This window comes from Eleutherodactylus coqui, chromosome 6 (assembly GCF_035609145.1).
Source record: "Eleutherodactylus coqui strain aEleCoq1 chromosome 6, aEleCoq1.hap1, whole genome shotgun sequence".
Classification (NCBI taxonomy): Eukaryota; Metazoa; Chordata; class Amphibia; order Anura; family Eleutherodactylidae; genus Eleutherodactylus; species Eleutherodactylus coqui.
Genome location: NC_089842.1, coordinates 17,251,198 through 17,265,551, shown reverse-complemented (window position 1 = coordinate 17,265,551; position 14,354 = coordinate 17,251,198). Strand labels below are relative to the sequence as shown.

The window sequence follows — 14,354 nt, the reverse complement described above, 5'->3', positions numbered from 1 at the left end:
AGATTAGGGTAAATCAGCCAAAAATTCAGGTGATAATCTCCGCTGACAGGGCACTGAGCGAGAAGTCACTCATCTGTCAGCGATTGTCAGGCCGCGCAACTGGCCTTCTACTGCGAATGGCGGCAGCCGGCTAGAACGTTTCCTGACTGCTTTGCCTCCATTCATGGAATGACTATTGCTCCTGTGTATGCATAGTCGGGCGGCAGTCCGTGGGACAGCAGTCTTCCATGTAAATGGACCTTAGGATGGCTTCACGCGGGCATAGGCACAATTGCGCACGTCTTAGCACAACTATTTGCGTGTGGATTGGTGTATTTTACGTTACTTTTTCTACCCGCATGTTCATTTGCGCGGCAAATGCACCGATTGAAATGGCTAATGAGTTCCAGATGTGTTCTTTTCCTGCGCAATTACACAGCGTTTCATGCATCTCGCTGCGTATTGCACGCACGTATGCGCATCCTCCATTGATTCTACGAGGTGTGCATATAGTGCGCAAATGCACAGAAAGATAGGCCATGTTCTATATTTTTTTGCACAAGCGCACGTAAAATACACGCATGTGAACAAACCCATTGAAATCAGTGCGTTCTCCTCACTGTGTTTTGTGTGCGCAAATATGTCCGTGTGCAGCCGGCCTTAACGGGCCAGCAATGGTCAGTGTCGTCAACGGTCACTTTGTATCCAACAGGCCGATTACTGACAACATGGCAATCGCTCAGCGTGACAGAGGATTACGTCATCCCCAAATTATGTTATTAATCAGTGCAGCGCAGAGCGAAGGAAACAAACAGATACAATGTATCAGAAGATGCAACACTGTTACTAAACATACCAGCCGTAAGGCCCTATCACACCTGCATTGGCGGCAGCTCAGAGTTTACGTCTCTCTACTCAGTTTTTGGAAGATCCGTTTTTTTCCGATTTCAATGGGGTTTCAGAAAAACGGAATAGAAACCCAATTGAAATCAGCGGGGTAAAAAAACACATCCGTTTTCTTTTTCAGTTTCTCCCCTACAAAAATGGAGCTGAGAAACGGAAACTCCGAACTGACCCTAACGCAGGTGTGAAAGCAGCCATAGGGCTTCTACCCACTAGCGTTTTTTTTTTTTTTTTTTTAACGCCACGATGTCGCTGCATTTTTTTTTCAATGGGACCTTCTAATATTAAAATCGCATCACACAAAAATCGCAAAAGCACAAACTTGCGATTTTAACAGTGGAAAGTCCCATTGAAAAAAAAACGCAGCGTTAAAAAAAACGTATAGTAGCCCTAACAGTGAGAAAATTAGGATTTATGTATCTATGAAAGAAGGAAATGAAGAGATTGTATTCACATCAAAAGCCAGAAAAACATACAGGGCGTTCGTGCAGCTCAACGCGTCGAGATAGCAGAGCTGAGTTTGTCCTCTAACTGGATGTTTGGTGCATTGAGGGGTCATGTAGTGGAGCGTGACCTTAGACTCCCAGTCGGTCGCAGCTCTTTGGCCGTATGATTTTGGTCAGTGAAAAGCTGCCCATTTTCCATGCAATTGCAAGGTGCGTTCGCACGGGTGAGTGGGATATCCATCTGAGAAACTCGGACCAATATCATGCTCGCAAACGTGATTTCTGCTGCTGAAAAAAAACTAAACCCATCGCGCCTCTGCAACCGAAAAATCACATTGTTTTAATAGGAAAGAAAAAAAAAATTTTTTTTGCAGCCGTAGGAAATAATAGGCGATTCTGAGACAGAATCACCCCAAAACAGGACATGCGGCGATCTTCCAATCTCGAACCGTCGGTCCAAGAGAAAAATCGCTCACGTGGATTAACACATTGCAAGCAGGGTGTCCTTTTCATGTGCAATAGCTGACTGTATCGCAATCAGTGAGATGTCCCATGTGAAGGCACACTAAAGGGTCAGTTGTCCCAGGGGCCCAAGTGCCAGCGGGGTTAATGATGAAGATGATGTTAAGATGTTGAGATCATTAAGATGATCTTTGAAAACCAATGAGAGCGCAGGAGTTGGGGGGTGGGGTGGGGGGGCTGGATGCCAGGGGGCACCAACAAGCCATTCTTCCTTTGCAAGGGTGTTAGGATACAAGGCTAGGGCACCAATCTGAATCATTGCCCTAGGTTATGGAAAGCCTCGCTACAACCTGTGATATCACCATCAGCAGTGGCAAATAAACTCGGCTCTGCTACATCTCTATCATTACACACTGCAATCCGGAGAGCGCCGAGTATGGCGGGACTTTATCACATGGCTGGGCACGACTAGCGTCAGGTGTCTCCTTGTATGATATGTATAGGATACATTTGTTTTCGTTTCGCCAAATTAGCGGCATATCAACTGGAAGGCGGTCAGACTGATTTCTGTGGGCGCCATCGTTTTTGGTACGGTTAGAGGATATGTTCGTATTACTTCGCCGCGTCCATTTCTTATTTTTACAAGTGTTACAAACCCTCCAACACCAGCATTTTTAAATCCGTGTGTAGTCCGTTAAAAAAACGGATTATACACAGGCAGCATTAGGACCCATGTTATTCTTTGGCGCAACACATACTAGCAAGTTTTTTCATGCAGATATGGATTACGTAAAAAAAACTCATCGCATGCACCATTTTGATGTTTTATGGATGAGAGTTTTTTTTAAGAAGTGAAAAAAAATTATTGGCCTTGCGCCAGTTTTTTTGACGAAGGTGAAAGACGCATAACATACAGAAGTAAAAAAAACGGACATACAGACTGAATATGGAGGCCACACAGCGCTGCACACGGATGAAAAAATAGCTTTTTTGCAGATTTTTTTTAAAAACACAAATGTGCACCTAGCCGTAAGCGAACCACGGCGAGATGTTGATCAATACTGCGCACATCTGAAGCGCCATTTTCTGTCGGATGTACTCCATGAATCCCAGAATGAGCATTTTTTTTTTCTTTAAAGGGCCATACACAAAGATTTCCACCTTGTTACAAGAAGAAACCCCGTCCGTCCATCACTATAAATAACTCCGTAAAACACACAAGCGTAGAAAATAAATGAGAATATCGTGTCGTGACGCCACATGGGGAATGCGACGGTGGGTGATGAAAACTCCAGGAGCAGCTGAGAGAGACGTCTATGACGGAGAACACGTTCGGATGCCGTTTACGGCGGTTCAGCTCCACGGTCTCCGATTTGATTGCTGAGGGAGAACGGTAAAAACTACATGGATCAACGCGTCGGGTGATCGGGTCATCCGGACGCGGTTGCAGGAGTGCGGTCCGCAGGCGGATGTGCTTAATTAATTCTCATGCTTTAAGGTTATGAATTAGGGGTCGGATTAGGTGACTTTTTGGAGAGGCTCGGAGAGGGGTGTATTTGGTAATTTGGGAGAAATTATGCGTTTGGAGGAATTTATCCCTTTCATCAGTTGAGCAGAGCAGTCAGGTGAGTAGAGGCAATATTTTGGGGGCAGGTAGTCACTTTTAGTATTTAGAAGGGGTAGCAAATTGCTTTTTTTAGAGGGGGTATTTTTCTACTTATATGCACCGTGCATATCATAGTTTGATAGAGGGATGGGTTCAATATTTAAAGGGACAACAGCATTTATAAGTCAAGGGCAGATAAAATGTGATATTGGAGGGAAGCGAGGACAATGTTACTATTATTGGGCGGGGGGTCATTGATCTCTGGCTAGAATGCACACTAATAATGAGGGGTTAGCGGTCTGGTGGAAACATGTAGAACTATATAGAAGATAGCAATGTAGCGTTATATGGGGCAGCAGATAAAGAAAGACACTGGCTGTGGATGTGGGTTATTACTACTCATTATAGATGTATGTTCAGGCCTGTTTAGGTCACGTGACCATTTCTATAAGGTGCTCGATCAACACTTGCCGGGATGAGTCCGGTCACTATAGCAAAGTATCTGGACAGAGCCTTTTTTCGGGATTGTCTTGTACTGATCGTCCAACCTCAAATATAATGACTATTGCGAATATCTCAATACGTTTTTATGAACGGAGGTGTGAAATCTTGTGCCGCATTTTAACAAAGGATCTTAAAGGGACAGACCATAGTTATGAGGATACACTTTAATGTGGATGATTATAAGTTAGGTTGGTGATGGTGAGTGCCAGAAACTGAAGAAGAAGAGCAGCCCTAAATTCTACTTTGGAAAGTGGTTTGTCCTATAGAGGCATCTTCCACTTGGGGGGTCCAAAGCAATCCAATTGTATAGCATCCCATTACCAATCATCTTAGGGTTACCATTTAGAGAACTGCAACAGTCAAAAGCATGAAAGGACCTAAGACTCATGTGCTCCATTTTGCTCGTGCAGGAACAGGAGGACAATAGTTGCTTGCACCAAGAGCTTAACATCTAAAGTCTAACCCCCTCTGGATGGCTTTCTGCAAAGTCTTCAAGTAGCCTCTGGATACAAAGAGATGAGCAGGTTATAGGGGATCCCTTCACTGCTCCATCTACAGAGATCAATCCATATTCTATGTTTAGGAGGAAAGTGGACTGAACTTACCAGGAGGAGAGTCAGGGGGAATTCCATACAGTGCTCCCTAAGGCTTGCAATCCATCCAGGGCTCCTGTATCAGGCTGCAAAACAAGGACCCCAGTAAATAGAGAGCAGGGAAGGAGAGAGCTGTCTCCTCTGCAGAACACAAGTCAGCACTGAACCCGCCTCTCCTAATAGGGAAAAGACATCCAAAATCCTCCTCTGCCCACTCCTGGAGGAGAAGGGGGGACAGGCAGCTGTGTGCACAGTCCTTGGGACCAACATCAAGAGTTCAGTCCCAGCATCTCAGAGCAGTGGGACTGCAGGGTGCAGGTACTGGCTGACACTGGAGGGGAGGGAGGGAGCACAGGGATCTGGAGGGTGGGTGGAGTGGCATCTGCTTGTGGTCTCTTGTCTCTAGGAATTTCATCATCACTTCAGCTAAAAAGTCAAACTAATAACTGAGGAATTCCTGGCTGGACACTTTGGCACCAAAAATTTTCACCCATCCCCTATATGGGGGGCTATAGGGTTCAATGTAGCCCATGTGCGCGGGTCAGCTGACTCCTTCAGGGTTTGAGGAAAAGTTCTGCAACTTTCTAATGGACTTTGGATTTAATTTCTCTCCGTCTTCAAGTTCTCTGCTTACTGGGAACATTCTGGTTTACATCCAATGGCTGAAAACCTGTGACAGAGTTTGTTACAATGTATCAGCCATGGCAATCCTCCACAGCAGCACAACGATTCTCCTGTTCTAACAGTTTGTTATAAAGTATCAGTGCAAGAACAATGTATCTGTACCCCATAATTATAAACAGCTTTCCAGAAATCAATAATACAAGCAAAGAGAAGAAACTTTGTATCACATCTCATTACAGAAAGTGCTTCTTCCTTTACCAACTAGATGAAATGGACAAAAGAGCGTGCCATAGTGCAGCAAGGGCAAATGGAACATGGACAATTGTCAATGCAGGGAAGTTTAAGGGGTGGTCCAGGTTAGAAAGACATGGCTGCTTTCTTCCAAGCACAGCACCACCCTTGTCCATAGGGTTGTGTGTGGTACTATAGCTCATTGACGTGAATGGGATCGGAGCTGCAATACCAGACACAACCCACAGACAAGGGTGGCGCTGTGTTTAGAAGAAAGCAGCCATGTTTTTCTAACCCTGGACAACCCCTTTAATACTTGCAGCATTTAGTGCTGAGCACAATGCACTAAGAGCCTTTCCTGTGATGGACTGGCAGAGCAACCAATCAAGGATAACTGGCGTGCTAAATCTCTCCAGATGAAGGCGCCGATCCAGCCTGGAAACATGTATTGTTAATAAGGACGTTCCCTTTCTGAAGGCAATGCTCTCTTGTATAGCACACTTGTTATTCTTCATTGTTCTTCCTTTCACAGAGGACGGAATGGTCTGAAGGACGCAGCGCAGATGCCGACTTTGTCAATTAGTGTGGATTTTCTTGCGCCAACTGCGGAATTTCTTGTGCCTTTTTCCACAGACTAATTGCAGAATTAGAAATCTGCAACACGAATTCTGAAAGACGTCTTTAATTCTGCAACGGAAAACTTTTCTGCTGCAGAACTTCATCTTGGGACCTTTAAGTAAAGACGCGCTGATTTTAACAGGTGCGGAATTCAAGGCCCATAGGGATAACATTGTGACATGGAAACGTCCACACTGCCTCATTTCATCCCTACTGAGGTTAGGTTCCCATCTACATTCGGCACTTCCCGTAAAGATCTGATCAGGCAAATATGGACCATGGCCGGCCCCCGTTATGGGCAATGGGGTCCATGTTGATGCCATTCGGTTACATTATAGAACAGATCGATTCAGTAAGAATTCTGTTTTTCCTGCTCCAATATTAGAAGCTGAATGGAGCCCTTAAAGAGGTCGTCCAGGACTTTTACTATTGATGACCGATTCTCAGGATACGTCATCAATACTTGATCTGCTACTCTGACAGTCAGCGGATTGTCGGGGGGGGGGGGGGGGGGGCTGTCAATGTGGACAGCGCTGGAAGCAGATCAACATTATAGCAGCCTGAGTTGCTACAACAGGCACAACTCTCATTGAATCCAACGAGAGTTGTACCTGTAGTACCAATACGGACAGTGCTATCTGTACCAACAGCAGGCCAAGAGATTAGTAGGGATCCCAAGCAGTGGCCCCCTCACGGGGCAACCATTGATGATTTATCCTGAGAGGTCGTCAATAGTAAAAGTCCCAGACAACCCCTTTAAACACTGGTGTGAGCCCAGCCTTACCCATCTCTGCTTCTCTCTCACTGCAGCTGTTCCCCAAACCCATAGCTTTCTATGGGCAGCAGCAGATAACCCAATCCCTCAGTGAAGCTGATAATCCACCTTTATCTCAGGTGTATGAATTTTAACGGTGAATGATGACTGTAGCAGGGAGAGAAGTGGCTCATAAGTGCAAAAAGAGGCAAAAAAAAAAAAAAAAGGTGTCCTGCAAGCAGAGATCTTGCAAATTGTAAGGAAGCACAAGTATATTAGAAAGCTGCATAATCTTCCATTGTACAACTGAGCTTTATTTACAGAAGATTGGATGAGCGCATGAAGTTGGCCATTGACATTTATTTTCGTACCGCACAGTTGTTTGTACTTCAGAGACGCGGATCGTACACAGGAACGCACACAATTACCTTCATCCTTTGTTTAATGAAGCGAATGGTTAATAATTAGCACTGATGATTCCTCCAAACGCTGAATCCATGTGACAATAATCGCCATGGCCAACCAACGGGTTCAGAGGATTTCAGGTGGGTGAAGCGGTGGCGTTGTTACCAGACAGGATGATCTCTGGTTCTTGCTGGCATCAGATGAATACTTATGTCTATGACTAATTTCATACAGACGCCAGCAGGAATGAGAGGTCACGCTGACATAAAGGAGTGTGTTATTAATGGCAGATAATCTGTAGCAGGTTAGTCATTGTAGAAGTGGAGTGTATAACGCACCAGCGTGGGGAGTCCCAGCTTCATGTGGTTGTCATTGCTGACCGATAGATGGCGCCAGAGCACCCATGCAGCCAGCGCTCCCATTAGACTAGGCCAGGGATTGGTTAGATAGAACTGTGCCCCTACTAGGGGACGTTTGATCAAGTGTACAGGACTACAGCTACAGAAGCTGCATGTGATCTGGCTTACAGCAACTGCAGTTGTGGAACCTGTTCATCGCCCTTTAATATCAATTCTTCCTTTTTCCATAGATCAGCACAAAGTCCATGTAATAACCTGCAGAGTATATCACTATGTGAGGAGGTAGGTGGGTCAGAGCGATGCTCAGCAGATCTCTAGAGAGGTTAGTGGTACATCTTGCAGATTATTACACCACTTACCTCGCTAGAGATATGCAGAACATCGCACAGTCCTCTCTGCCTCACGACAGGTACATACTGGTGCATTTTGCAGATTATTACACCACTATGTATCTGTCAGGAAGTAGGGCAATATTCTGCAGATCTCTAGGCGTCAATTACTATGTATCTGCCTGGAAATACAGACATTCTGTATTTCTAGAATAGAGGTCAGTGGTGTAATAATGTGTAAAATATATGTCAGGCGGTAGAGAGGGCAGAGCGATGTCCCGGGGTGACTGATGGAATAATCTGCAGAATATATCACTATGCATCTCCAAGAGTTAGAGAGGACGGAGTGATATATTCTGCAGATTATTCCATCTTTCACCTGTAGAGATCTGCAGAATATATTACTATGTACCATTCAGGAGGTAGAGAGGACGAAGCGATGTTCTGCAGTTCTAGACAGGTAAGGTGTAATAATCTGCAGAGTATATCACTACGTATCTGTCAGGAGGTAGAGAGGACGAAGCGATGTTCTGCAGTTCTCTAGAGAGGTTAGTGGTGCAATAATCTATAGCAACAACTACGGGTGGAAACATTTAGTCAGAGGTTTAGTAATTCCACATGTAGAGGCTTCCCATAAGGTCTGTGAGATTGTCAGCTTCCTTGGGGTGATGAAATCTACATGGAGCCGGAGGATAAACCTGATGTAGGGAAGAGAATACTGAAAACGGAAGCTGCAGGATGACCAAATGTTAGTAAGGACAGGGAAATAACAGAAAGGGGGGTAAAGAGCAGCCTGACCCAGAAGGAGGGGGGGGGGGGGAGAAAGAGCAGCCTGACCCAGAAGGAGGGGGGGGGGGGGGGGGGGAGAGAAAGAGCAGCCTGACCCAGAAGGAGGGGGGGGGGGGGAGAAAGAGCAGCCTGACCCAGAAGGAGGGGGGGGGGGGGAGAAAGAGCAGCCTGACCCAGAAGGAGGGGGGGGGGGGCGGAGAAAGAGCAGCCTGACCCAGAAGGAGGGGGGGGCGGGGAAAAGAGCAGCCTGACCCAGAAGGAGGGGGGGGGGGCGGGGAAAAGAGCAGCCTGACCCAGAAGGAGGGGGGGGGCGGGGAAAAGAGCAGCCTGACCCAGAAGGAGGGGGGGGCGGGGAAAAGAGCAGCCTGACCCAGAAGGAGGGAGGGGCGGGGAAAAGAGCAGCCTGACCCAGAAGGAGGGTGGGGAGAAAGAGCAGCCTGACCCAGAAGGAGGAGGGGGAGAAAGAGCAGCCTGACCCAGAAGGAGGGTGGGGAGAAAGAGCAGCCTGACCCAGAAGGAGGAGGGGGAGAAAGAGCAGCCTGACCCAGAAGGAGGAGGGGGAGAAAGAGCAGCCTGACCCAGAAGGAGGAGGGGGAGAAAGAGCAGCCTGACCCAGAAGGAGGAGGGGGAGAAAGAGCAGCCTGACCCAGAAGGAGGAGGGGGAGAAAGAGCAGCCTGACCCAGAAGGAGGAGGGGGAGAAAGAGCAGCCTGACCCAGAAGGAGGAGGGGGAGAAAGAGCAGCCTGACCCAGAAGGAGGAGGGGGAGAAAGAGCAGCCTGACCCAGAAGGAGGAGGGGGAGAAAGAGCAGCCTGACCCAGAAGGAGGAGGGGGAGAAAGAGCAGCCTGACCCAGAAGGAGGAGGGGGAGAAAGAGCAGCCTGACCCAGAAGGAGGAGGGGGAGAAAGAGCAGCCTGACCCAGAAGGAGGAGGGGGAGAAAGAGCAGCCTGACCCAGAAGGAGGAGGGGGAGAAAGAGCAGCCTGACCCAGAAGGAGGAGGGGGAGAAAGAGCAGCCTGACCCAGAAGGAGGAGGGGGAGAAAGAGCAGCCTGACCCAGAAGGAGGAGGGGGAGAAAGAGCAGCCTGACCCAGAAGGAGGAGGGGGAGAAAGAGCAGCCTGACCCAGAAGGAGGAGGGGGGGGGGGGCGGGGAAAAGAGCAGCCTGACCCAGAAGGAGGAGGGGGGGGGGGCGGGGAAAAGAGCAGCCTGACCCAGAAGGAGGGGGGGGGCGGGGAAAAGAGCAGCCTGACCCAGAAGGAGGGGGGGGGGCGGGGAAAAGAGCAGCCTGACCCAGAAGGAGGGGGGGGGCGGGGAAAAGAGCAGCCTGACCCAGAAGGAGGGGGGGGGGCGGGGAAAAGAGCAGCCTGACCCAGAAGGGGGGGGGGGGGGGAAGAGCAGCCTGACCCAGAAGGAGGGGCGGGGAAAAGAGCAGTCTGACCCAGAAGGAGGGGGGGGGCGGGGAAAAGAGCAGTCTGACCCAGAAGGAGGGGGGGGGGGGCGAAAAGAGCAGCCTGACCCAGAAGGAGGGGAGGGGGTGGGGAAAAGAGCAGCCTGACCCAGAAGGAGGGGGCGGGGAAAAGAGCAGTCTGACCCAGAAGGAGGGGGGGGCGGGGAAAAGAGCAGCCTGACCCAGAAGGAGGGAGGGGGGCGGGGAAAAGAGCAGCCTGACCCAGAAGGAGGGAGGGGGGCGGGGAAAAGAGCAGCCTGACCCAGAAGGAGGGAGGGGGGCAGGGAAAAGAGCAGTCTGACCCAGAATGGGGCTGGGGGCGCGGAAAAGAGCAGTCTGACCCAGAAGGGGGCGGGGGGGGGGGGGGGGCGGGGAAAGGACCAGTCTGACCCAGAGGGAAGGGGGCAGGGGAAGGACCAGTCTGACCCAGAGGGAAGGGGGCGGGGGAAGGACCAGTCTGACCCAGAAGGTAGGGGGGCGGGGGGGCGTGGGAAGGACCAGTCTGACCCAGAAGGTAGGGGGGCGGGGGGGGGGGCGTGGGAAGGACCAGTCTGACCCAGAAGGTAGGGGGGCGGGGGAAGGACCAGTCTGACCCAGAAGGAGGGGGGCGGGGGGGCGTGGGAAGGACCAGTCTGACCCAGAAGGAGGGGGGTGGGGGGGGGGGAAGACCAGTCTGACCCAGAAGGAGGGGTGTGTGGGGCGGGGGGAAAGACCAGTCTGACCCAGAAGGAGGGGTGTGTGGGGCGGGGGGAAAGACCAGTCTGACCCAGGAGGGGGGTGTGGGGCGGGGGGAAAGACCAGTCTGACCCAGAAGGGGGTGGAGGGGGGCGGGGGGAAAGACCAGTCTGTCCCAGAAGCGGGTGGGGGGAAGCAGGGGGGGGGGGAGCAGTCTGACCCAGAAGGGGGGCGGGGAGCAGTCTGACCCAGAATTTATAGTTTGAGAATAGGCATCAGTACGGTAATAGCCATGAGCCGCTAGCCCAAGTACCGCATACATCAAACACATTTAGGCACTATGGGATAAGCTCATTCTTCGCTGGGCTTTAGGAGGTCTTCTTCCCCAGATATCGGCACAGCAGACGGTACGCAGAGTCGGACAGCATGTAATTACCGATCTTTATCTTTATTACCCTAATTGTTGTGACAGAAAATATAAAACAAATGAGAACTGCGAGCTGTAGATAAACCCGAGAAGCCTGGGCTGGGGGGCTCCTGTGCATCCTGCAGGGATCCAGATGTCCAGCTGCTCTCCGAGAGGAAGGCCGCACACGCTCACTGATCCTGCAACAAGACCACATGTGGAGTCAGCGGGATTTAAAGGGGCCAGTACCCATGTACGCAGCGAGCGCTCCAGCTTCCCAAGTGGTATCTCGGGTGAAGCTGGCCTGACGCCGTCTGTTTGTCCCTGCAGCTCTCTTGCTATTCTCTTCATGCTAAGGAATTGTTATTTAAGCGATTGCCTGCATTTTCAATGTATTTCTCTGTACAGGGGAGAACTCTCGCAGCCATCAAAAGAGTGACGATTCCATGGCGGTCTTTAACAAGTCTCGTGGTGGCTAGAGAAGGCCCCTTTAAGCAGCCAGGAGGGATCGCTCCAGCTTCCCAGGCTCCTTTGCTATAAGTCGCTGCTCCAATAGTTCTCTAATAGTTTCCACACTGTTCCCCAGCAGCTATTAAATAATTAGGCAGTTAGCAGTCCTTGCGCCATTAACCACCACAACACATTTGGAGGTAATTAGGGATTTAACTGTTCCGGGACCCCGCACATTCTGATGTAGGTCCGGCCGAGTAACCTTCCAAAATTCAAAGAAATTTACTAATTAAGAAAAAAAATTTGCTCGCTTCTTAAAGCCGGAATGGTTACGGTTTCAGGGCTGCTGTGGGGTCTTATTTTGGGGATCTTAAAACTACATTAAAAACAAAAAAAACTAGAAAAAAAAAAAACCTCATTTTTTCACATTTCTTCATGTAGTGTGCCATTATTGTTGTTTTTTTTGTACATGTGTTTTTCCTGAGGGTTTTCAAGTCGTACTGAGAATCCTATTGGAAAAACGCCACAGACAAAAGAAAAAAAACAAAAACGAACAATACCCAGAGCGCGCCGCGGTTTTTGGGACAGGACCAGAGAGGGCGGGTGGTACATTACCTGCAGTAGTCCTTCTCTGCCAGTTTCAGGTCCCATTCTTGGGACGCCCAACACAAACTACAGACTACCTAATCCCCACAAGGCACTGTCATGTTAGACTATACCTGCCCTCTGGTTGGCCAGGACTGCTCATACAGTCTGCACTGGCCAATCAGACAGCACTGGCCCAGTTTGCAATTGGCTACAAATAAAATTGCAGCAGCCACCTGGGACGGCAGAAACCAGGACTAGAACCGGTGGATCGGATGGATGGCAGAGAAGAACAAGTGCAAGTTATACACCCCAACCCTGGAGGGTCACTTTAAAGAACATTCAGCTTAAAAAAAACAAAAAAAAACAAAAAGTTGTCAAAGTAACAACTTTAAGAAAGAGAAGCTTCGCCAAGTCAGACGTCCTGCGGTGTAGTCACACAGTCTGTACGCCATGCGGACGTCGCTGCACATTTTACTTATGTTGCAAAGCGAGAAATCCGCAGCAAACAATTAACATGCTGAAGATTTAAAACCCGCAACAGACGTCATAATGCGAATGTTTGCGCACCGCGCCGATGAGGTTTTTAAAATGTCATCCACACGGCTTGTACTCTAAAAGCTGCGGATTTTCCGTGCACAGAATCCACAGCATGTACACCCCATGTGACCGTTACCCTCGACCGGTCAGAGTACACAGAGCCCTAACAGTCGCCAGGGCAGGCGCCTGTATGCGGATTCAGCTGTGATCAGCGATTGCTGTACCGACTATGAAGCCCATATGGCGCTCCAAGCAGGGACAGAAACAACCAAATGGGCACAGCTGAGTCCTTCTGCTTATTCCCATCCGTGTTGTCTCAGTGCTGGGACCCCTTCAATCTAAGCTTCTGACTAGAGATGAGCGAGCGTACTCGGAAAAGCACTACTCGCTCGAGTAATTTGCTTTATCCGAGTATCGCTGTGCTCGTCCTGAAGATTCGGGTGCCGCTGCGGCTGACAGGTGAGTCGCAGCGGGGAGCAGGGGAGAGCGGGCGGGAGAGAGGGAGAGAAAGATCTCCCCTCCGTTCCTCCCCACTCTCCCCTGCAGCTCCCCGCTCCGTGCCGGCACCCGAATCTTCAGACCCGAGCACAGCGATACTCGGATAAAGCAAATTACTCGAGCGAGTAGTGCTTTTCCGAGTACGCTCGCTCATCCCTACTTCTGACCCCTCATTCGGGCACATCAGAAGTTTTTTCTTATAAAGTCTAGTTACCCTTTAAGAAAGCCCTAAAAAATGTGGCGACTTTTCACAAAAGCCGACTTCAGACTATGTTCATAAAGGCGTATTGTGGTGTCAAACCGCAATTACAATCCACAGTGCAGACTATGCTGCAGATGTGGCGGTGGATCCAGACGTGCGACCGCGACCTCACGGGGAGTTGAGCCGTTGGCAAGTCTCGCATTCCCAGCCAATGACCGGACTCACAAGCTACTGCGATGAAGCAAAAGCTGCATGAAGTCCGCACCGCAAAAAACGGGTTGTGATAACTCAGTTTTTTCCTGATCTTGCAGCAGTTTAGAGAGGCCGTTCTGGGATTGTTCCTTCAGGGGCGGCCATGGAAAACTTGAATGCTGTTTCTACAAGCAGTAAAATGCGTTATTAACGTCTAACGCACGTGCGCCGTTTTCTAAGCTTCAAACCGGTTGGCTGGCCTACACCTGGGCAGAGTAGTTTAGCATTGTTGAGCGAAGGCACTTGCACAGACGCATCCCTATTTCATAATAGCGGTTAATGGGGGTTGTCCAGTTATTGATATCTGCAGGAACGGCAATCAAGAGTAGATCAGCAGGAGTCGGCAAACCGGAATCCCTACTGGTCACCTGTTTTCTGGGCCGGTGTGCTTCCCAACACCCCTGCTGGTCAGCTGTTCGCTGGTCTGCTGTGCTCATGCACTGAGCTGATGTTTGCAGGAAACTGACAGCTCCCTTCCCACTGCAGTGGCCAGGTTTGGTATTGCAGGCTAAGTAGCCCCTGAAATGAGTAGCAACTTTGCCTGCAATACCAAGGCTGTCCACTGCAGTAGAAATGGAGCTGTCTGCTTCCTGCAAACATCAGCTCAGTGCATGAGCACAGCAGCCCAGCGAACAGCTGACCAGCAGGGGTGTTGGGAAGCAGAGCCCCACCAATCTGCTATGGATCGCCTATCTTG

At 49.6% G+C, this 14,354-nt stretch overlaps 2 protein-coding genes across 2 annotated transcripts in view; both read right to left on the bottom strand.

Annotated features, from left to right (window-relative positions):
• Positions 1 to 4,828, bottom strand: part of NBL1 (NBL1, DAN family BMP antagonist) — a 31,277-nt gene extending 26,449 nt beyond the window's left edge. Inside the window, exon 1 of the mRNA XM_066606365.1 lies at positions 4,506 to 4,828. The gene's annotated coding sequence lies outside the window, so the exon portion shown is untranslated. The remainder of the gene's footprint in view (positions 1 to 4,505) is intronic.
• Positions 4,829 to 11,153: 6,325 nt separating this feature from the next.
• MICOS10 (mitochondrial contact site and cristae organizing system subunit 10) overlaps positions 11,154 to 14,354 on the bottom strand; it is a 50,601-nt gene continuing 47,400 nt past the window's right edge. Inside the window, exon 4 of the mRNA XM_066606364.1 lies at positions 11,154 to 11,330. Within this exon, the coding sequence (XP_066462461.1) occupies positions 11,322 to 11,330 (9 nt within the window). The 3' untranslated portion in view covers positions 11,154 to 11,321. The remainder of the gene's footprint in view (positions 11,331 to 14,354) is intronic.